Below are 23,340 nucleotides of genomic sequence, written 5' to 3'. Positions count from 1 at the left end.
TCACTTCAGTTAATAATATACAGGGTAATATAAAATAAATATGGGAGAGAAAAATCACTCCCATATTTATTTTATAAATGTTCATTTAGCCCCTCCTGCGAATCGAACCTGGGACCTCTTGTATACCACGAGGCGGACAGAACATTATAAGCTTAATTATTAGATAGCATGATTATTAGCGAAGTACATCTTTTGGTTTTCAATATGAGAATAAACAAAGTTTCATACTACCGCTAAAGAAAATTTATCTGCGACAATTTTTCTTCATTCACTGGTGATCATTATTGGGTTTTCTTGTATTTCTACTTAGTACCTACAAATGTACTTGTACTTAGGTACCTACAAATATATAAACTAAAGATGGAGACTGACCGGAGCATTTCGTCGTAACGTAACGTCGTAACATCGCTCGCGGTGAGCATCGGCGAACATCCGAAACTATGGATGGAGCGCTTAGCTCGCTGTAGTGACATACGAATGCTCGCATCGTAACGTATTACGTTACGACGAAATGCTCCGGTCAGTCTCTCCCATAACATATTTTTTTTACCAACGCACAGAAATATTTGCTTCTGGCTATTTCGTTTCAGCATTGGCAACACTGACTTAAAACAACTCAAAATAAAGAAAGAAACGTCAAAATTTCCAAATTGCATGTCATCACATAACGTCAACGTCAAATAAAAAGAAAACATTCGTACCAAGTTGAACAATAAATATTACCCTTTAAGTATATTTAAGAAGGAGTTTATCGGGATCAAGCGTTGTTTATTTAAGAAAGCTTTAAATAAAACAATCAAAATGGTGGCTAAACGTTCCTATATGCAGTATCGTTCACATTTTCCTTTGTTCCAGTTCATTGCTTTATGTTTATTTACAGTTTCAGTTCGGATTCAACATGTTCCACGAGATAACGAGGCCTTTCGAGATGTCCTATCGATGCTATTCAGTCTCCATGCTACCTGGGAATGAAAGACAAGATGTAGAAAGAGGGGGGAAAAGTGGGTTAATTTTTTTGTTTTTGTTTTGATAAGATAAGTTAGATAAAAGTAAAAATAAGACTTTTTAAAATATATTTTCTTCATCGCACTTAATGTTAAATGAGTGGCTTTGCTTTGGGTTGGTTCATAGATGAATTAAATTACATTTTATCAATATACAATATGATTGCTTGAGAATGTATATAGATCAACTTGATGGCGAAAGCTTAAATCATATTATTTTTTGACATCTCATCAAAGAAGAAGAATATGGAAGTCTGGGCATTTACGGGGCTGAGGACCGTCATAGGCTGGTTTAAGTGATCACTTGACACACGAGTAACATTCACCAATTCTACCCATTATTGACAACCACACTTCTCAAATTCTTGGAAGTTCTATGTATATATGAACCAATTCAGAAACATTCTTCTTGAATCACTAGAACTTCACTAGAGATATCCATTGGTGAGATGAAAAGAAGCTTTTTATTGAGCAGGAACTCTTATATCAGTATGTGAGGTCCGAATCCTGGATTATAATCACATACATGAGAAACGCCAGAAAATATCATTTTCATTTGAATTATTTAAGCTAATAATTTGACCACTTAATTTATTAATTAATTGGATATAATCCAGATTTGTGAACAAGTATTTGGACACACTCAAAATGTTGTAAAGCTTAAATCGTTTCAAAAAGTACTGCTGGGGCTTTTCCTGAACTAGCAGAATGTTGCTAGCATACTAATGAAATGTTAAAATATTTTTTAGATACTTTTGTTGTTTTTATTGAAGCTTTGTGAATTTTGTTTTTATTTTGTTAGCCTTGTTTGAGGAGAAAAATTTCATTTTGACGATGTACCTTTTTTGCATGCATTTCAGTTATCAATTGCTTTTTTTCTCTGGTGATCTAGTAATTTTGATCACTGTTGGTGATTATTTGATAAGGGAAAATAATAGAATGCTTACCAAGAAGTTAAAGCATTATTTATGAACAATATTTTATCTCGGTGATATGTTTTTTTAACTAAATTAAAAAAAAACTTTGAAATCGAAACGAAGGCTAACTAACTAACTAAAGCAAGATATATTTTTCTTCCTTCCCTCTTTCTATGATGGGACATTTCGGCGATTTTATTTTCTCCCTTTGACGAGAAACTTTGATAGGGGGGTGCCAGACTAAAAGTTTCGAAACCTGTGGCCTAGAATCTAAAAACCGTGGATAACCTTTAATTAAACATTACTCTTGTCATTGTAGACATAGGTATCCATTTACAGACATCCGCTACTGATGAATGTAATTCAACGAGTCGTGTGTAACCAGTCGATGGGGCCAAAAAGTCGGTATAACTAACTAAATAACCATCACACAGCTTCGCCGCAGGGGTAGGCAGAGAGAATAGAACGCCACACCACTCTGTCTTTGCAAACATTCTTCGCCTCTTCCACGTTCATGCATCTCCTCATACATACTCGCCGATTGTTACGACTCCTAACCTGACCACTTTCAAGTATTTGGCAAACCTGATCGTACCATGTTTTTCTCGGTCATCCTCTGCTCTTTTTTCCACTTACATTCGCCTCATAAATTTGTTTTACCGTTCTTTCCTCACTTATTCGTTCTACATGTCCAAACCATCTCAACACACCTTTCTTAATTTTATCGATATTGCTTATCTCAGCTTTGCATTCCTTCCTTATTTCACTATTCGCACATCTATCATACATCGTTTTGTCGCACATTCTTCTGAGAGATCGCATTTCGACTGCATTCAGTCTACTTTCATCCTTCGTTTGCCAACTCCATGTTTCACTTCCATACATTAGAGTTGGAACCAGGACTCCGTTGTGCACTGCCAGTTTAGCTTCCGCTGATAGGTTTTTATTTGCCATAACTGATTTCAGTTCACCATTCACTTTGTTCCCAGCATTCACTCTCCTTTCTATGTCTTTATCAATCTTTCCATCCCTAGAAAACATACTACCCAAATATACGAAATCACCTACCTGTTCCAAAATCTCTCCGTTTACCAATATTTCACACTCAGATCTACATTCTTCTCTTTCAAAAACCATAATTTTGGATTTGCTAACATTCATCAACAAATCACTTTCCTTGCACACATTATACACTTTTGTCACCAACGCCAGCAAGGTCTTCTCTGCTATCGGCAAGAAGAACAGCATCGTCAGCATACAAAAGGCAACAAACAGTCAAATTATGTAGGCAATATGATTTTTTTTTTTTTAACCTACTAGGTACTTAAATTCAGACTTAATGTATGATGTGAAATTAAAATTAATAATTTAAAATTGAACTTTTACATTTTTTTGGAACTAAACCAGTATTACTAGTTAAAATGATAATTTTTCAGTAATTATGCCTCCCTCTGCCTTGGAACAACTCACCCGCTTAAATATCGAGTACCCCATGATGTTCAAGCTGACCAATAAGAAAACCAAGAGGATTACGCATTGCGGAGTTCTCGAGTTTGTTGCGGATGAAGGGAATGTTTACCTACCTCATTGGGTAAGCTATGATCTGTCTTTAATTATTTGATCAAACTCTATTGATTAGGAAAAATTCTGAGTTAGCGGTCATTTGTTCGCCATATAATGTCAACTCCGTTGCAAGATGTGGATAATTTTAAAACCCTTATCCGCACCCTAATGGTGCATAGGGCACTGCTTCATATAAATGCAGTGTTATCAAATTGATCGTTAACACGAAGGGAAGGTGATCAGCCCTCCGCCTCAGGTACCAGTCCAGGGTAATATTGAATAAATATTAAAGTGAAAAAATCACTAATAATCAAAGAAATGTCACATTTGGTTTAAGGAACTTTGAGTATTTCATAATAAAGTTCTATAACCAATAATAAAATTGGGTAATAGTGTGCATATATGCAAAATAGATCATGTCATTCGGCCATGTAATCCATGATTCCATGACCCGTGAAAGACAAGTAACTAACCAATTATTTGTTAAACGAGTATTGTAAAATGTGCCCTCGGCATGGCAAGTTCTAGTATATATTTTGTATATTAAAAGCATTGTTCACTTTGTGTAATACCACATAAAAACTCTACTTCACGACTACCGGTTTCTGAATAATCTTAGAGTTTTTAAGTGGTATTACACAAAGTGAACAATGAATGATAAGTACAGTGTTAGACTCAGTAACATTATTGTAAATATGTGGTGAAATGAATAAAATGAATAAAGCAGGGTTAAAATAAAAAAGAATAATAATAATAGAACAATAAATAAGAGATATCAGCAGGAGGTACAGGATAGAAGGAGATGGAAGACTAACAAACTAATAAAAACAGGTCCTCGAATTACATACAGTGAATCTGTATCTATCGTTTTTAAAGGAACCTATTGAAATAAATTATGAAGATTAAGACAATACGATCAGATAAAGATACCTTCCTTCCATAACCATTGGTAGGTTGAAATTCTAAGAAGAAAAAAATTTTAAGATGTAAATTTAAAAATAAGAGTGCATGCTTCTAAAAATGAAGGTTCAGGCAACAACTCCTCTTCATCAATATCGACCTTTTCGGCTGTATCCGTTAACTTTGCGTCACACAAGCATTCAATAGTTTCTATCCCACACGTTGAAATATTGTCGTCGAATGTAACAAAATTGAGAAGAATGTAAAAAACACAGACAAAATATACCAAATATGCAGCGTAATTCAAACGATGCAGTAAAATGGTGATAGAGAAACGATCGATTCGATCCATTTTTGTATGAAATGAATTCGGGGTAGAAGAAATAAATGACACGCCCGGGAAAATGATTATTCGAGAAACGATGGATAGAGGTTTCACTGTATATACATTTTGTTGTGTATTTTAATTTTAGATGATGGATAATTTGGCGCTGGAAGAAGGAACGAGTGTGCTCATAGAAAGTGTTTCTATACCTGTAGCGACATTCTCTAGATTCAAACCTTTCTCAGTGGACTTTCTGGATATCACCAATCCTAAAGCTGGTAAATTCTAATCACTTACGATGAAACTAATTGGTTAGTGAACCACGATACTAATTTGTCCTTGTTTTTCTATTTTAGTTCTTGAAAATGGTCTTCGTAACTTCGCTTGCCTCACAACTGGAGATGTGATCGCTATTAAGTATAACTCCAAGGTCTATGAACTGTGCGTTTTGGAGACTAAACCTGGTCCAGCCGTCACCATCATTGAATGCGATATGAATGTAAGTTGTATGCAGTAATTAAAAGAGAAATTACCCGCAAAGCCTGTATTTTAGAGGCTAGGATAGTAAGTATAGGAAAGCTAAATGTTAAAAATATGTTGCAAACACCCAGACCAACCACAAATAAATATTTCTTGAACTCATTTTGCAATTGATGGGAATCAAACTCATCCTCTTTTTCTTTATCCCTCCATCTTTTTTGAGGTCTTACGCCTCTTTTATTCTCCCAAGGTCTCCATCTTAAAATATAAGGGGTTCATCTTGTAGGGTCTTGTCTCGCAACATGTCTTGCTCATTGCCACTTTAGTCCTGCTACGTGAAGCAAACTTATGACGCGTAGTATTTATTTTAGATCGGAGTTTTGTGATGAATATGTTATATCTGCTTTCTTCCCTACCCTTACTTTCGTACCTGCAGCCTCGCCTATAAATATAGAGGCTTTGCAAATCATGCTGACAATTTTAACAGTGAAAATTTTATCATGCTCTTCCTCTTAAGATCTCATTATCTCTTGTTAAGGTGGAATTTGCTCCGCCAGTCGGCTACAAGGAAGAGGATCACAGGATCCCGCAGCCTGGGACCTCCAGCGACGGGAGCGGGCTGGACCAGGAGTTGGCCGCGCTGATGCCGGAGCCGGCCGGCTTCGTGCCCTTCAAGGGCGAGGGCGTGCGGCTCGACGGCAAGCAGAAGAAGAGACTGGACAGTACTTCCGAAGACCAGAATAGGATGAGACAGGTGAGGTTAACAAGGCAGTAGTACAATCATTTATAAAAGTGGCAGACAGCTGTTATTTAACAATGACATAAAAATACAAAACTCCAATCATCCTAATTGATGAGTGCTAGACGCGTCTATTTATTGGTCTTACCCTGATCTGCATTCATTGGTGCATAGGGCTCTGCATCATCGAAGCGGTTTTATTTTGATTGTTAATTATATGAAGGCAAGGTTATCAATCCTGCGCTTTAGGTACCAGTCCAGGTTTTTCGTAAATAAGTATTTTAGTGAAAAATCACTTATATTTATTTAAAACCCTCTTTGGAGGCAGATATGTATCATCGTATGAAATATAAAAAAAATCACATCCTAACAGGACATCAAGTTGGACTTATTCCAAAGCAAACACGCAACATGGTACTTCTGTATTTTTTTTTATAAATGTTTTTTTAAACCTTGATAAATATTAACACTTGTTTAACTACTTTTATTTCGAACTGTTTTTCCAACTGGTTCAATAAATATCCCGTATTCTTCAGATATGTATAGACAAAAACAGTATAAAATAAAGTAGTTATAAACAAGTTATTTGAAATTTTAATAAAGTTTATTTTTGCTGTTTTTTTTTCATTCATAAACTATGTAATAATAAATAGTATGAACGTGTATTATACTCATGTAATACATATGTGGTTTTTACTTACACAGTTACACCTATTCAATTCAAATTTTTTACATAAAATCAAAGTTACGTAAAGATCTACATACCGCATCAGCAACTAGCGGTATTACTGTATACAATAAGCTTTTTTAAAAAGTTATTTCATTTTGTTTCAGACATACGTAAGGGGAATTCCCGATTACGATTATGTGGTGGGAACACTAAGATTTCTGAGAACGCCTAAACCCAGCGCGGCACCTAAGGATGAAAAGGAATTAACTGATCAATTCAAAGCTTTTGAAGGCAAAGGGAACACCCTGAGGACATCCAGATAAAACTTTGTGATATACTTAATAATATTTATTGATATTTCATTACATATAATATAAAAAATGTCAAACCTGTGCTGTGTTTTTCTCAGTTTATGTCATCTTATTTTGAAAAACAATGTCTTAAAAGTGGTCTGTGCATCAGTGTGGATTGTAATATTTGTGAAAAAAATATTTTATTTACATAAATAAATTTTCAAATAAAATCCCCTTTTGTTATGAAACCGTAGACGCTCATACTACATTGATGTAGGATTCATTTCTTATCATATATTTAAAAGGTCCACAGTTTTGACTGTTACAGTGAAATTCAGTGCAATTCAAATTGCGGTGAAATTCATGTTTCATTTTAGAAATAACAGCTAAAACCATCAGATAAACAACAGTTTGCACGGAAGAGTGTTAACAATTAGTACAAAATTCAGAAAATTATATAGCAGACTATTGTATTAAAAAAAAATTAATAAAGTGTATACGAGGCTTTCTTTCTTACAAACACAAAAATGAAAAAAAATGGCCTCCAAAAATGTTGGGATAATATTTGTCGCTTTATGATTTTTACCTGAATGGGAATGATATCTTCAAATAGGAGAGTAAATAAATAAACAGATTACAATTATTTATAATTTTATTTTCGTTTTTAATCAATAGAATAATAATTGGTTTGATCAAAATTATTTATCTGAATTTTGGTATCCACATACAGCGGGCGTTTTCTACAGGACCAACCTTCAACAACAAGGCCTTTGGTTGAAAATGAACTGGTGTTATAATCGTAGTACTGTGCACCAAAAGTGTGACATGTAACATCAACTTTATGACATTAGCGGCTTTAAAACTTACGCGCTTTACAGCGTGGATAGTCTTTGACACAGAAAAGCAAGTATTTTCAAAAGTGGCGTGTACACTCCTTACCTCCGACAAAGCATTTGGTATTTTTTTTATAAGTAGCCAGTTACCTCTAATACGGTTTAACCAGAGTGATAGCGTGGACTGCACTAGTTGCATAGTTAAGTGTGCATGTGTAAAGGCCTCTACCATTGAAACCTTATAATAACAATATTTATTTCTTTGTCCCTTTTTTACAAACAATGGTGCATAGGGCACTGCATCAGATGATGCAATGTTTTCTTGATCATAAATTACACGAAGCTGAAATGATTTATTTTAAAAATTAGCTTATGCTGTATGCACATACCATAATTCTCCTTAAAGCTATCATAATTGCGTGGAATCTTTTAAATAATTCTGTAATAAAAAAATAAAAATAGTGTTTATTGTAAACATAAATACTAAATGCTCAAGGTAATAAACTAATAACAACGTCCAGAATTTCTTGTTCATAAGAATGATAACAACTGAAACTCTCAGTTGTCTACCTTAATTATTAGTGACATAGTGTTTTGCGTGAAAAAAAAAACATACAATTGAAATAAAAAAATATATACCATACGTTTTTGAAGGACTACATATTTACAGAACAAATAAGTAGATTTGAAAGAAAGAGTTAAGCCTGGTTTCCACAGAGTGTTTTAGCTGAGTAGGATGGATGGTATCTTTGAGATTTAACACCCAGCTTCTAAAATGCACAGAATTTGTCAGAACAAAGAATATTGTTTTTTTTTTAAACTTCTATTTTGCGACAATTTCTATAGGTTTTACCATAAACTAATAATTATTTGAGACCAAATATTTGAAAACATTTTTGGCAATAGTTTATTCACTACTTTCTTGAAGACATTTTCAACGAAGGCCAAAAAAAATTATTTGTCATTATTTAGACAGATGTTAACAGATACACACAAATACCAAGCCATATTAAAAAAAATATTTATAATATGAATATACCATTCCAGTAAATTAAGTTTTGAACTAAATTAAGTGATAGTAGCATAGCAGACAGACTTGTACATTATCACAGACGTGTGTGGCAGCAGCGTTTAAGGGAAATTTAATACAGAAACCAGGCTTGAAGATAAATCGTAAAAAAAGTATGGCAAGAAATAAAAAAGAATCATAATCATTTGGCACTTCCAAGATTGAGTAAATAAAGCAACGTATTAGTATAAAATTATTAAATTAAAGCCAGCGAAATAAACACAATCCAAAATATTTTACAAGTCAATTAAAATAAGTAGATATTTCCCTGCATATTTTTTATTAGTAAATTTGTACTGGAAAGAAAAAAAAACTTACGAAACATAATATTAAATCAAGTTGAAAAAAAATTAAGCTAGAAATAGAATATGTATACTAATTTCATATTCTTACATAAACACATTTTGGTAAATGAAATATTAAAGATAATAAATTTTAAATCATTAGAATTCTAACTAAATAAGCTCCTGAATTGGAAACGCAAAATACAAAATGATCAGGAGACATCATCATTGACAGAAAAGTAATTATTAAGTTTAAAAATGTTATGGTGACTTTTCCCTGCCCATAATTCTATGGGCAGGAACATAATGTAAAAACGGCATCAATACCCTATACGTATTATAGCTCAAAATATGAGATGATTATAGATTTGGGTATAAACTTAGACCAGAAAAACCATATGTACTCGCAAACAAGTGAAGGCAAAAAAAAGGCTTTTTTGGCGTTTTATATCATGGGCAGGGAAAAGTTGCTTTTCTATTTGTTAATCAGTAATTTTGCCTGAACCGGAAGATACGCATAATATACTACACTGAACAAAAAAAAATTTATTGAATATTTTATAAAAACCTCTTATCCTTGCGAGAAAGAATATCAAATTCAAAAAGTTATTGTAAGATAGACATGTGTGATATGAAATATACATAATAAAAATACCAATTAAAAAATAAGAAGAAAATTACGGTAAATATTTAAATCGTAAGTAACTTCGCAGAATGGGAAAAATTGGCAAATATTTTTTATTGAAAAATAACAAGTAGTAAGTATAAATAATATACACAAATTGTTGACAAATTAGGTGCAAATGAATTAGAATTTTCAGTTAGTTTATTACATACACTGATTGGCAATTGCCAGAATTTAATATTGTAGATTTTTGTAGGTCCCGGGTTCGATTCCCAAGAGGGTCAAAATAAATATTAGTGATTTTTCAGTCTAATGTTTATTTCATATGACCCAGGACTGGTACCTGAAGCGGAGGGCTGATCACCTTTCCTTCGTGTATTTAATGATCAAGATAACACTGCTTCTGTACGATGCAGTGCCCTATGCACAATTGGGGTGCGGATAAGGGTTAGAGAGAGAAGATTTTTGTAGTGCTTTTCAGTGTTTGTAACACATAAAAAAATAGCATAAAAATGTATAATTTAATGTTATCAAACCGAGCTAGATCAGTTTTAAAATAATAGCGTTGCTTTTCTGGCAAAATTCTTTTAGAGCCAGTTAAGTATTTTTTCTTGTTTTTAGCAAATTTGACTCAAATTGAATAAATGTATGATGATGAATAAATCAATTTGGGAAAGGGTCCATACACTTGTGATATTATTTTTAACATTGTATTGCACATCCGGTGTATTCCAGGATATAAGTAATAGATAAAGTTTTTATTTTAATACTGTTTTCATGTATGATCAGTCCCACATATTGCAGGATACACAATACACTGTGAAACAAATTAGGTTTTTCGAATACCTACCACAGGATTGATTAAATTCTGTGAAAATAGAAAAACAGTTTGATTCAATTTCTATATTTATTAGATATCTAAAATTATCGCCGTAATTGATTCATCTACAAGTTATTCTGCCATTGTGAGTCTCTTCTCATAAAGCTGATATTTAAGGCGTCTTTGCAGGGCCAAGCCTTATTAAGAGTATCACCACACGAGGGCCCAGTAACCCAGAAAAATCTAAACAGTATTTTTTATGCCCGGAAATAATTTCCTAATTATAAATTTGCAAACTCCCATGTCAAAAAAAAAAACTTCAGTTTCTAACAATTTTTTTTTTATTATTAAAATACAGTCATCGGTTCTTCTTATTGTATTGATAAATTCTTGAGCAAGAACATAGTTAAAAATACAAGACGGGTATAGAAGAGGAAGACCATGAAGAAGTTATGTGGAACAATTAATAAGAGAAGGCAGGGATCATCCTGTAAAGATCGGAAAAACCTGGCTTTGAACAGAGAGCTGTAAAAGGTGATGCACAGAGTAAAGCCTAGATCTCGAATGTCACAAAAAAAGAAAATAAAGTAGAAGAAACAGTGATAAGTTGAAGTTTGAATAAAAAGTACGTAGGTTCAAACAAGTAATTTCTGCAGGAACATATCAAGTGTATTATGTCTTTTATTTATTTGTGCTTCTACAGCTGTTTAGATAATTAGTGCTGATGATATTTCCTTCTGTGTTCTTACTTGTTCACAAAATCTGTAGCCCCGTAAATACCCAGACTTCCATATTCATCTTCATCTTTGATGAGATGTCAAAAATAATATAATTTGGCTAGTCACAGGCACAAATGCTGCTTCATAAAATTTTTTTTTTGTGCATTCCTTATATGATTTATTATATGCACAAATATTTCAATTTCATACTATTTTCATTAGCCGAAGCGGCTGATTATTTAGAAATAGGTATGAAATTGTTTTGATGCGAGTTAAGCCCAGAAACTTTGACTTTGACTGCAAAACTAACCACTGAACGACAACCAGACACATCTAATAATTGGTGTTGAATAAGATCAATAACTGCATTCTTATTACTATTCCAAAGAAGAGGATTATTATCTTAAGTGACAAAAGTTACTTTTAGTTTCTTGGTTTGATTACCATTCCTTGATATTTACCCCAAATAAGCGGTTGACTTAACTAACCGGAGGATTGAAATTTTATTGATTTAAAATTTATTATTTGAATCTTAGTTTTTAATCTTCATAGAGCAATTAAATCAATGAAAGCAAAGTTAATAAGCAATCATAAATAATGAGAGCAAGGCAATTCATATTTTTGATAAAATGCCTAGTAAATTGTAGTTGCCAATCGAGACCTCTTGGAATGTAGCCAAATGTGCTAGCTTTTACTTTACCATCTGTAGTAGCAGTGAATGTGGACAAGTAAGGCTTGAAGATTTCATTTTAAAAAGTAACGCATAGTCTAATTGACATAGGAGGTTGCAGAAGTGCAATTAGAATAAGCAGTAATAATTTAAGAGGAGTAATTGTCGATCATACTGTAAAAAATATCTTTAAAACAGCATTTTAAATCATCAATAAATATATTTTTTAAATGCACCATCTCCTTTTAATGACTCACATATCGCACATAGTAAATCAACCGTTTTTCTTGACAAATCAAAGACGTTTTATCTTCTCGGTATACATTACACAGGAATATATACATATCTCCAAATTTGAATGAAATGGAGTTCAGTTGAATATAATACGAAGTGACACACACAACATGTGAACAGTTTTTCGGCTTTAGTGTTAGAATCGCTTGAGGAACTCCTCCGAACAGATTCTCGCTCGCGCGTTCACCGCGAGTTTCATTTCGCTTATTTCCTTGTCGATTTCTTCCATGAAGTAGATGACGAAGTCCACTAGTTTGTGCTTGTACATTTGCTCCGTGTGGAAGTTGGTGATGAGGAAGCTGATGTTGTATCCCTCGATGGGCTTTCTTCTCAAAACGACGAAGTTTTCAGCGCGCATCATCATGAATCGCATGAACTTTTTACAAAGGATCTTCTCTATTTCATCGGCTTGCTTCACCATAATGCTGATCCTCACAGAGTTGATTGAGGATTCGATGAGGACTTTTTCGTTCGCGTTTCGCGATATAACGACGGGGTTGAGGACGAGTTCCCTGCTCGATTTAACCTCAACTTCCGGTTTGTTGTACCTTTCGACCACCCGTGAGGAGAAGTGATCCAGGCACATGGCCGCATTGAGCGTGTGGCGGACGGCATTTAAGTAAGGTTTTAACGTAGCCGACATTTTAACTCGAGAGATAACCGAACTTGAACCACACCTCTCAGGACTTCGGTGACAGATATCGGAACACAGTCACAGAAAAATTACTCACCGTGACAGTTACATACAGTGTTGATATAAGTAAAAATATATTTTCCTCATTTACCTCAATTTTTTTAATATTGTTTATGTTGCGTATTTATGGTATTAAAAAAAATCTATGCCGTTATCGATTCCGATCTGTCAGTGATTTTTCTATATTTCTGTGGGTGTTCCTGGGTGCGGACGTTTTTCTGCCACGGCTTGTGCTTTATTCGCATTTCTCGCTTGAATTGTAGATTAAAACATTCTCTTACGCGTAGTTTTGAGGACGGCTGACGGTATTTATGTTTTTAACATTATTTACTTTCTTATTTGATGTTATATTGTGATTTGTAAAGATGTTTCTGGATTATGTAAATCTGCTGAAATCGGTGTACTTGTTTAGTATGGCAGCAACTCCAAGATGGAAAGGCTATTATGGGATATTTAATATATTCCAGAATTGCTACATTGTGGCTCTGTGATTTTCGTTCAGATTTCACTGTAGCAATCCCTGTCGATAGCCGTTGTCGTCCGATATGTTGCGAGCGACACCAGTGAAGCATGGTCGGTCTCCGCTGTGATTGTTCTACTATTTCTAATGGAAAAAGTCCAATCTTCGACATTGATATGAGTTGGATTTTTAAACCATTGGGTGTAGTAGAAGATCTTATCCTGCTTGCACGGTTCTTTAAAGTTTTCATACATAAACCGATCGCCAAATCAGCCATCTTTAAAAATCCATGTTTCAGGAACGAGCGCCATTGTTGTTTTCAAATACGCAATTTATAGCTTTATTCATTCGACTATTATAATATAGTGTTTATTGTATTATTTTGGTCCAAGATGTCCCCATGTTACTTGCTTGTATGTATTTTGTTGTAACCAAATTTTATATCCAAAAAATATACTTGTGAACATATTTTCCATATTCCATTATATCATATTTATTATATTGTAATTGTTATTACTCTTCTCTATTATTACGTATGACTCATATTTTCATACCTGATTATCCTTGTAACCCTAATATTCACTTTCTAGATGCCCTTTCCCTAAATATAGGGTTGCCATATTGATGCCAAAAAACACTACTATGTTCCACCCCATTTCCCTCAAACAAGTATTCATTTATGAAACTTCAGATACCTCCATCAGATTTTGTTTTAATAGGTTGTACATGGATTTTTCTCCAAAATTCAATTAGTAACAACATTTTGAAACTTGAACATATTTTAAAAATGTTTCTGAATGGAGATTGAGATAAAAACTTACCTGGAAAAAAAGTATGGTAACCCTGTTAAATCATCCTATTTTATTATTATAATTTAAGTATATTTTACAGTTTTAAGGACTAAACTTAATTAAATATATATAAGTACATGTATATATATTTTTTATCATTACTTTTTTAATGTTTTTATTTCTATGAATTATATTTTTACAATAAATTTATTTATTTTTACATTTTTATGAAAACAAAATAAATGTTTCGTTTAGAATTGTATATGTATGCACCAATTTAGAAACCCTGTTCTTGAAACACTAGAGACATCTATTGGTGAAATTTGAATTTAAGTTTAGATTACCGTTTTGCCAGGATTAATATTGTCATTTGACATCCCATAATGCTAATTTACAGATATTGGATTTTTACAATTCTGTATAAAAAACCAGATTACTCGATTTGTTCTGAGATATTTAAACTAGTGATGCACCAACTACAGATTCTGTTGACTGGTCAAAACTACATAGCTGACTAAATTGACTTTTCTTACAAGACGGTTGTAACCACGGGTTGCTGTGCCCTTCACCTTATTTTCACATTCTTCACATAGTCTTACCATCGGCTTAGCCGACTATTTTTTATAAAGATTTTTTTCAGTAGAGGGGAATGTTTTTTGAACAGAAAATAAATTATAACTTAACACATTGTTGTCGGGCGGTTTTTTCATCAACCCCGACCCTAATTATAGTCGGACAGTCTGCTGCCCGACCCTCGGTATACTAAACTCAAGTAACCGCAAACCCAATTCCCATCTGTACAATGTTTTTTTGTATCTCTCGTGCTCTGCAAAAAGTAAGCAAACATAACACTTATAAGTGTCTCCCGCTCTATACCAACAGTTTGTTAAACACGCTTTTAAGCGTTTCCCGCACACAATGTGTGTCTTTTAAAAATAAAATGAATTTATTTTATTGTTACTAGATTATAATATCAACCAGTTTTGATTATTAAAACTAATTAATTAGTCTTGAGAAAGAAGCTGTGAGCGAGTAGTGTATTTGCAGATTTTACAAATTCAGATAATAAAACAAAGATGAGTTATTTTGTGATTCTTTTCTGAAGGAGAGTGTATGTACACAAATACTCGATTTTACTCCAAAGGGATTGTTACCAAGATTTTTATTATATCTCAACAGAGATAAAGAAGTTTTTGAGGTGGTAATACGGAAGTCTGGGTGTTTTCAGGATTTACGACCGTTAATTGGCTAGCTAATATCGCAAGTTGTGTGTATTTGAAATAACAGAAACGCTTCACCTGTTGAATACAAATTTCAGTGTTGCAGTCTTTTGTTACATGTCTATAAAGTAACTACTCAACTGGCTTTCTGCCTAAAGTGCGTTTACGCTCTCGGCCGGCCATACAAATTAGCGCTTATATTTGTGCTTATTTCTTCCTATTTCAAGCAATAATTTCATAACTTGAAATATGGAACACATATCGCTCACTCCTTTCAAGAACGTCATAAATCAAAAAACTCGATTTTTCAGGAGAACGTTTTTAAAGTTTAAAAATATAATACAATTTATTAAAAATAAATATCAAGCCACTTGTAGAACTTTTTACTTTGCAACAGATCTTTTAAGGTAAAACCTGAAGGATTTTTCTCCATTTAAAAAATATTTACTATATTTAAAAAAATAATTAAACAATACCTTTTCTTCAAAATGCAAAAACAACACTTTCTGCCCTATAGCAGGTAAATATTAAGTTAAAAATGTGCCTCTTTTGCTGGGATATAGTACATTTTTTGGGCATCCCGAAAACATACACAACTGAAAATTGACGAATTTTGATTTATGACGTTCTTGAAAGGAGTGAGCGATATGTATACATTTGACACTACACAGTGTTCATATTTGGTAAGTCTGCATAATATCTTTTAAACATATATGCAAAAAATATTATTTTGTTAGCTTTTACTTTTCTTAAAATGTTACGACCTAACGGGAACAGTCTTACTAATATCTCCTGGCACTTAAAGGGTTAAACCGACCCTTTATATCCCTGACTTCCATATACTCATCTTGATAATTCCTTTTTGATAAATTAGTAACACGAGCCGTTTGTTTGTCGGCAATTTTTGTCGCTTTTATTGATATATTCTTCTCTTGTTAGATTGAATAGTAATTAGTAAGCAAAAGCCATGGACGTTGTGGCCAACGGAGATCCTCGGGAGTCTGGCGGAGCTATGAAGGAAGTGGACGGTGCGAGCGACGCCGCTCGACATTCGCCCAGTGAAGAGGGAGACAGGAGCGACGAAGAGGTCATGAGCCAGGCCAAACGGAGGAAGTTGGATGCCTTCGAGGATGAGGTCAACAAGCTGAAGGAGTTCCTTGTGCTCGATGAGGTGGAACACGGCACAGACAAGGAGGAAGACAGTGAATCAGAAAGTGAATATGACGGTGAGTTTCGAAAGATCATTTGTTTGAGCAATCTTTTTTTATTTTTTTTGTATTTTGAATGTATAAAGCACTAACTTTGTGGATCATTGTAATATATTATCGGGAGTAATAAAATAACTTTAAAAAAGAATCTTAATCTAAGTGGAAAAATTCAGGATATGTAAATAGCTCCTTACTAAAGCAAATCCAGAATTTGTAAACAAAATATTGATGTTAAAAGCTCTTAAGCTGAGGAAATCTAGAATTTATGAAAAAAAATTAGACATTACCAAAATATTGTTAGCCGCAAACGAAAGCAATGAGGAATGAAAGAAAATGAAAATGAATATGAAGGGAAAGGGATGGAAAACCGCAAATCAAGATTGCTTTATTAAATCGCTCATATCATTACTTGATTGGCATATTAAAAACAATTTACAACATTTTGAGTGTGTCCAAATACTTGTTCACAAAATCTGGATTATCTCCAATTACAGGAGTTATTTTCATATTATTTTTTGACATCTCATCAAAGATGAAGAAGAATATGGAAGTCTGGGCATTTACGGGGCTGACGACCGTCATAGGCTGGTTTAAGTGATCACTTTACACACGTGTAACATTCACCAATTCTACCCATTATTGACAACCACACTACTCAAATTCTTGGAAGTTCTATATATATGAACCAATTTAGAAACCTTGTTCATGAATCACTAAAACTTCACTAGAGACATCTATTGGTGAGATGTAAAGAAGCTTTTTACGTGTGTAAAGTGATCACTTAAACCAGCTTATGACGGTCGTAAGCCCTGTAAATGCCCAGACTTCCATATTCTTCTTCATCTTTGATGAGATGTCAAAAAATAATATAAAAACAATTTACAACATTTTGAGCACGTCCAAATACTTGTTCGCAAATGCCCAGACTTCCATATTCTTCTTCATCTATGTGGATATAAAATAATATAAAAACATATTTTGAATATTGAAAGCATAAACTTTGTGGATCATAGTGATAAATTATTTTGAGAAATAAAGAGACTTTGTTTTTTGATCCACTCATTTTTGTTATTATAAACCATCTAGTTTCGGCAACAACCTGTTGCCCTCTTCAGGGTTTGTTTTAGTTTAGATGTTTTGTCATTTGAAACATGCATTATTTTTCAATGATTGTGGAAAATATCAATAACATTATTTTTTATCCCATTTCGAATTTGTTGTAACATTTCGACAATGCGGCACAATTATTACATCTTTTATTTATTCTTTTAAATATATATTTTCTTGAGAACCATTCATTTTATTATTACAATAACAGATATACAAGTATGTAAGTAATAATAAATTTTCCTTGAAGATCCATGTTGTATTAATTTTTGGTACTTGTATATATGCAGTGGTCTTGAATCCCTTTCACATGTGGGTAGAAATTCATATTTAAATTTAATGTTATTGTTGGATCAGTATCGTCAGACAGAAAAAGATTCTCCGAATATTTTACTATTATGAAAATGTACCTTTTTTAAACATGTTTTTATAATTTTGCAATCATTGAAATTTTAAATGTGAGTAGTCTGGAAAGTATTTCTGAGATTTTTTTACTCATTATAATGTATGAACTTTCTCAGAATTGGTTTGAGTTTATTTTTCGCTACATACAATGACACCATTTAAAAATATTTGTTTTGTCTCCTGATGATTCATATTAATTTTCTGCAATGTTTATAAAAGTATCATATTCCAAAAGTTCAGACACAGCAAAAAAATATACTCTTAAATTTATCAGAAGGAAATATTTGTTTTATCAAAATCTTATCTAAGGTATATTGTTCAGCAAACAAACGCATTACAATGTGACTCTGAAACAATGGGCCCTGGTAAATAAAATGGGTCACATTTCACGTTGCCTTGTGCAAATAATTTCTTCGCATCTGATAATATCACTTCCAAGAAAATACATTGAATTTCAGCAATCCGATGCTTTAGCAACTGTGCATTATTTGCATATAATCTGATATACAATGTAAAAGGCACCTTAGTCATCAGTATTGAATACTTGGTATAGGCAATTTGTTTTTCATAAATAATTTATCACATAAAAGCGACGACACTCCATTGTTTAACAAAATAAAACCATTAGAGAATGATTTTTAAATCTGTATGGAGTGGTCACGGTCAGTCACAAAAGTAGAAAAACAATATTGTCACATTTGAAATGCAAAACTTTGGGCAATAGTAACATATATACCTAGGGGATCATGAGGCTATGTAGTACACATATACATGACAATTGTGTATGGGACTTGTCTGGCCGTGCGTGTGTACATGCCACCTACGTATGGGTCTTATCCAGCAGTGCGCGTATATATACTCATCTGCCTACGGGTCCTTTCCAACAGTAACATGTCCAACTGCGTATGTATCTTGTCCAGCAGTACGCATATATATGCCCAACTGCTTATGGGTCTCGCCCAGCAGTATGCCAACTGTTCAGTTCAGTTGTGCGTGTATACGTGCCCAACTGCGTACACTTGTCTGCTTGTCCTGCGTACACATATATCGTGTTTTTTTGAGAGGTATACAAATTTCCCGCGATAAATTGATGGTGGCACTCGCCGTGTGGCATTTTGCGTCATCTTGTTTGTAACCACAGCTCGTTCACATCCATGCCATTTAACTTAGGTACGAAAAAGTCAGTAATCATGGTTCTGAAGCGCTTTCCATTGACTGTAACATACTGGCCGGCATTGTCACTAAAAAATATGGGCCAATGATTCCACCTGCCCATAAAGCACACCAAGCAGTGAATTTTAATGGATGTAAGGGCGTCTCGACAAAGGCTTCTGGGTTTTCTCCACTCCAAATTCGGCAATTCTGCTTATTGACATAGCCGTTTAACCAAAAATGTTCCTCATTGGTGAATAAAATTTTGCATTGAAAAAGAGGATCAAGCTGAATATTGTTTTTAAGATCGATTTTCACATTTTGCAAGCGCTGTTCTGGCGTCAGTCTATTCATAGTGAAATGGCAAAACGTACTGACTACAAATCAACTATCAACTGTCAAATTGACAATCTGTAGAAACAATGTAGCCAGTTTAAAAACCAAATTTCTGAAGAAAAAAAACCCTATATATACCCAGGGCATAGATACACTGAAAATATTTGAATATAGTTATTTGATTAGGTTATTCTGCTTGTGTAGAAGGTTCTGATGGAGTGCCGGAGGAGGAGATCGAAGCCATGCTGGACGAGGGGCTTCCCGAGGGCTACAAGGCGGCCCCCAAGAAGAAAGAGTGCCCGTACGACCAGAGGAAAAAAATCGTACTGGAAGGTATGTCTGACCCCCTATTTAAAAATTGCTTTAATAATTTAAGGGTTAAACCGACCCTTTATATGCCTGACTTCCATATACTCATCTTGATAATTCCTTTTTGATTACTTATAACTCTTATCCCCACCCAATGGTGCATAGGGCACTGCATCGAATTGATGCAGTGTTATCTTGATCATTAGTTACATGAAGGCAAGGTGATCAGCCTTCCGCTTCAGGTACCAGTCCAGGGTCATACTAAATAAATATTAGACTGAAAAATCACTAATATTTATTTTGACCCTCTTGGGAATCGAACCCGGGACCTCCGGCATGGTAGCCTAGCGTGCTGACCATTACACTACGGAGGCGGACAGCATACTTGCGATGCATACTCCCAATATTATTTTGGCGAATGTTTGTTTGCAGAGAAGGGAGTGAACCACTTTGAGGTGCTGCCGCTCGGCTGGCTGGTGGTGTCCCACCACAGCGGGATGCCCCTCTACCTGCACAAGTCCTCGCGGGTGTGCACCCTCGCCAAGCCCTACTTCCTGGGCCCCGGCAGCGCCAGGGTAACTATGACCGCACTTTATTGTACTTGTTTCCTAGCCATCGGGCGACAGAGTCCGCTACAGTCCATACACATGGAGCCGCCCTGTGGGAATACATTCAACTACCTCGTAAAATAATTGGGTAAAATCAGTATGAACTATTTTTCGCCAAGGTGCCCGTACCAGGTACTGTATTTTTATTAACACATTGTAGTCGGGCGCTTCGAACAATAGACTCTAGCCTATAGCGGATGTTTTTCACGATTAGCGCAAAAATATATCGCTTTCTTAAATTTGACACAATTTTTAAACCAAATAATATTTTCAATTGAAATTTTCAAAGAAATCATATATGACATTTGATCACCAAAAATAAATTATAATCATAATTTTTAATTAAGTATTCCGTTTTTTACAATTTTAGAAGCATTTTAAACTCTAAAAAATAGTCTTCCCCTCCGAGGTATCATTCCCTATACAATGCTAATATATTCAAATAATAAAATACCAGACAGTAAACAAAACAGTGCGAGCGGTATGAAAAATAGTCCAATACGTGAAATGACTCAAACTAAACTGGAGATTGAGATCGCATAAAAACTCTAGATTTCTGGCGATGCCTTTACAAGCGGCACACTAGCCAATCCGGACAAATACTCAAATAAGACATCTCAAATAACGTGGACAGACTATCGCCTAGCACCCGGGTAGCAAATTACCCTTCAAGGCGTTTTATTTCACGCTGATAACAAACCCGTATATTGCCGTTTCCCGCCAAATGCCGTGTCCCGACGACAACATGTTAATTAATTTATTTTTTATTTTTCGAGGATTTATTGAGCGTATAGTTGTTTGACTGTCGCTTTAATTTTATATTTATTTTACGTGTTTCTTTTTAGAAACACGAGATTCCTATGAGCGCCATTCCTTGCTACAACTACCGAAAGGCTCTAGAATTGGAGGAAAATGAAAAGAAGAATGCGCAAGCTACCGCCGATAACCGGGCCATTTTCGTTAATAGCCTCAACAACGTTAATAACCTCAACAACGATGGGTTATTCAAAAAGCCAGCTGATGTTTGCAATGGCAATGGCAATTCCGGCAATTCCGGTAATTCCGGTCAGTCTGGTAAGAAGGATACTGAGGGGACCAGCAATGGCGAGGTGGCCCCCGTTTCCAAGATAGCCAATCAGGACTTGCTGCAGAAGCTGGTCAACACGGAGCCGATAGCCGACGGCGAGACCTTGATGGCCATGGTGCCGACCGCCAAGGTGGAGACGGCCCAGGAGAACTGGAGGAAGTTCCACATGCGGCACGAGGAAGTGATGGAGTACTGCAAGAACCTGTTCAAGTTCAAGAGCATCAATATCATTAGGTTCAAGTAAGTTCAAATCGTTTTGACATTTGAACGCACTCAAAAATATTGTACTAACATTTATTTGTTTGTTTTCGCTTCTACTAATGTTAGATTCCGTGGGAATCCGAACTAATTGGGACTGCGGTCTGTTCGGGATTGGGAATGTTTGGATTAGCAGAGAAATTTGTAATACCGTACGTATCTAGTACTTTACACTTAGCCATTAAGTAACTCATTAACAGCTCTAATGAGTTATTTAATGGCGTTGTCCTAATACAATCGGCGATTATGCGATCATAAAATTATTTTACAATTTTACTCGTACGAATCCGCGATTAACCTTAAGCCGCTCAGTGGTCCTTTACGGGACTGCGGATTTGCATCGTTCAATGCCCACCGGTCCCATACAGGATCGGTGATTGTGATGCATTTCGCTATTGGATTACACTGATTTATGACAATAGTGTTAAAAATATGAATATTAGTTTACGTAAATAATGTCTTTGAGATACCGATCCATCATTTTATTTTTGGTTCTGATAAATATTTTAGTCATAATGCGTAATATTAGTGTTTATACCTGCATTACAAGGTTGACTCTCGGGAAATGCATTGTGTTTTATTAGGCGGACCGTAATAAAACTTCTTCTTTTTTGTAGATCCTAGGGATCTGTTTGTGCCTCCGCATGTCGCTCTTGGGATGTTGACTCCCAGCTATCTTTCCATCTTTTCGGAGGTCTGCGTCCTTCAGGGTTACCTTGAAGGGCGATACGTGGAAGTCTGTCTTCTGACATTCTGTTTATGTTCCTTCCAATATCGCCTTCGTTGTCGTCCCCACCTCACGATATCCTCCGTCTTACACGTGCTACGGATGTCGGTATTTCTTACTCGGTCTCGCAATGTGTTTCCGGTTATGGATCTGAGAGTCTTCATCTCGGAGGTTCGAAGTCGAGATTTTGTTCTGGAAGTATCTGCTCTTGCCTCAATCCCATAAATGGTTATTGGACGAACACATGCTTTGTATTTTTTCATTTTACTTTCTATTCTCATGTGTTTGTTCCTCCACATCGAGTTTCTGAGGCATCCTAATAAAACAAAGCTGCTTTATTATGGTAAATTATAAACAATCTTTTATTTTGATAATGCTTTTTATTTTACCTAAATAGGACGACTAATTTTAGAGTTGTAATTATTTTTATAACAGCTATGGGTAGGTAGCAAGTCGCGCGATTGTCTCACAGAAATGCTCGGGCAGGGCCCTACCCTTATTGCATGTGGCGCATGAGCGTCTAAAGGTTAAACATACAGATCTGCAATGAGTGTCCTAATTGGTCCCGCGAATGCCAATTAGGACGCTTAGTCCAGATCTGTATGTTTGATCGCGGATTCGTACAAGTATAATTCGCAAAAACTAGCTATGGTTGTGTAATCGCGTTGTATTAGGACGAAGCCTATGACATTGTTTCTTATTTGCAAGTTTTTACGTTTCAATATAATTTTACGGTACTTAGGTAGCAATACAGGTACAGTACTGTAAACTTT

At 34.8% G+C, this 23,340-nt stretch overlaps 3 protein-coding genes across 3 annotated transcripts in view; 2 read left to right on the top strand and 1 right to left on the bottom strand.

The window, feature by feature from the left end:
• Positions 1-603: 603 nt before the first annotated feature.
• On the top strand, positions 604-6,990 carry LOC148302501 (ubiquitin fusion degradation protein 1 homolog). The gene is made up of 7 exons (XM_088271511.1): positions 604-804; positions 881-1,001; positions 3,358-3,512; positions 4,858-4,987; positions 5,066-5,208; positions 5,728-5,943; positions 6,763-6,990. Exons 1-7 carry the CDS (start codon positions 802-804, stop codon positions 6,919-6,921), a joined length of 927 nt encoding a protein of 308 aa, XP_088127637.1. The 5' UTR covers positions 604-801; the 3' UTR covers positions 6,922-6,990.
• Positions 6,991-7,525: 535 nt separating this feature from the next.
• Positions 7,526-12,936, bottom strand: LOC148302500 (actin-related protein 2/3 complex subunit 4-like). Its single transcript, XM_088271512.1, has one exon. The coding sequence runs from the start codon at positions 12,846-12,848 to the stop codon at positions 12,342-12,344; it is 507 nt and encodes a 168-aa protein (XP_088127638.1). The 5' UTR covers positions 12,849-12,936; the 3' UTR covers positions 7,526-12,341.
• Positions 12,937-13,105: 169 nt separating this feature from the next.
• LOC148302499 (microprocessor complex subunit DGCR8-like) overlaps positions 13,106-23,340 on the top strand; it is a 32,236-nt gene continuing 22,001 nt past the window's right edge. Inside the window, exons 1-5 of the mRNA XM_088271509.1 lie at positions 13,106-13,204; positions 16,310-16,596; positions 19,783-19,911; positions 20,320-20,462; positions 21,341-21,822. Coding sequence (XP_088127635.1) covers positions 16,338-16,596; positions 19,783-19,911; positions 20,320-20,462; positions 21,341-21,822 — 1,013 coding nt within the window. The 5' untranslated portion in view covers positions 13,106-13,204; positions 16,310-16,337. The remainder of the gene's footprint in view (positions 13,205-16,309; positions 16,597-19,782; positions 19,912-20,319; positions 20,463-21,340; positions 21,823-23,340) is intronic.

This window comes from Brachycentrus maculatus, unplaced genomic scaffold (assembly GCF_059751285.1).
Source record: "Brachycentrus maculatus isolate JH-2025_06_01 unplaced genomic scaffold, ASM5975128v1 h1tg000442l, whole genome shotgun sequence".
Classification (NCBI taxonomy): Eukaryota; Metazoa; Arthropoda; class Insecta; order Trichoptera; family Brachycentridae; genus Brachycentrus; species Brachycentrus maculatus.
This window is presented reverse-complemented; position numbering and strand designations above follow the sequence as displayed.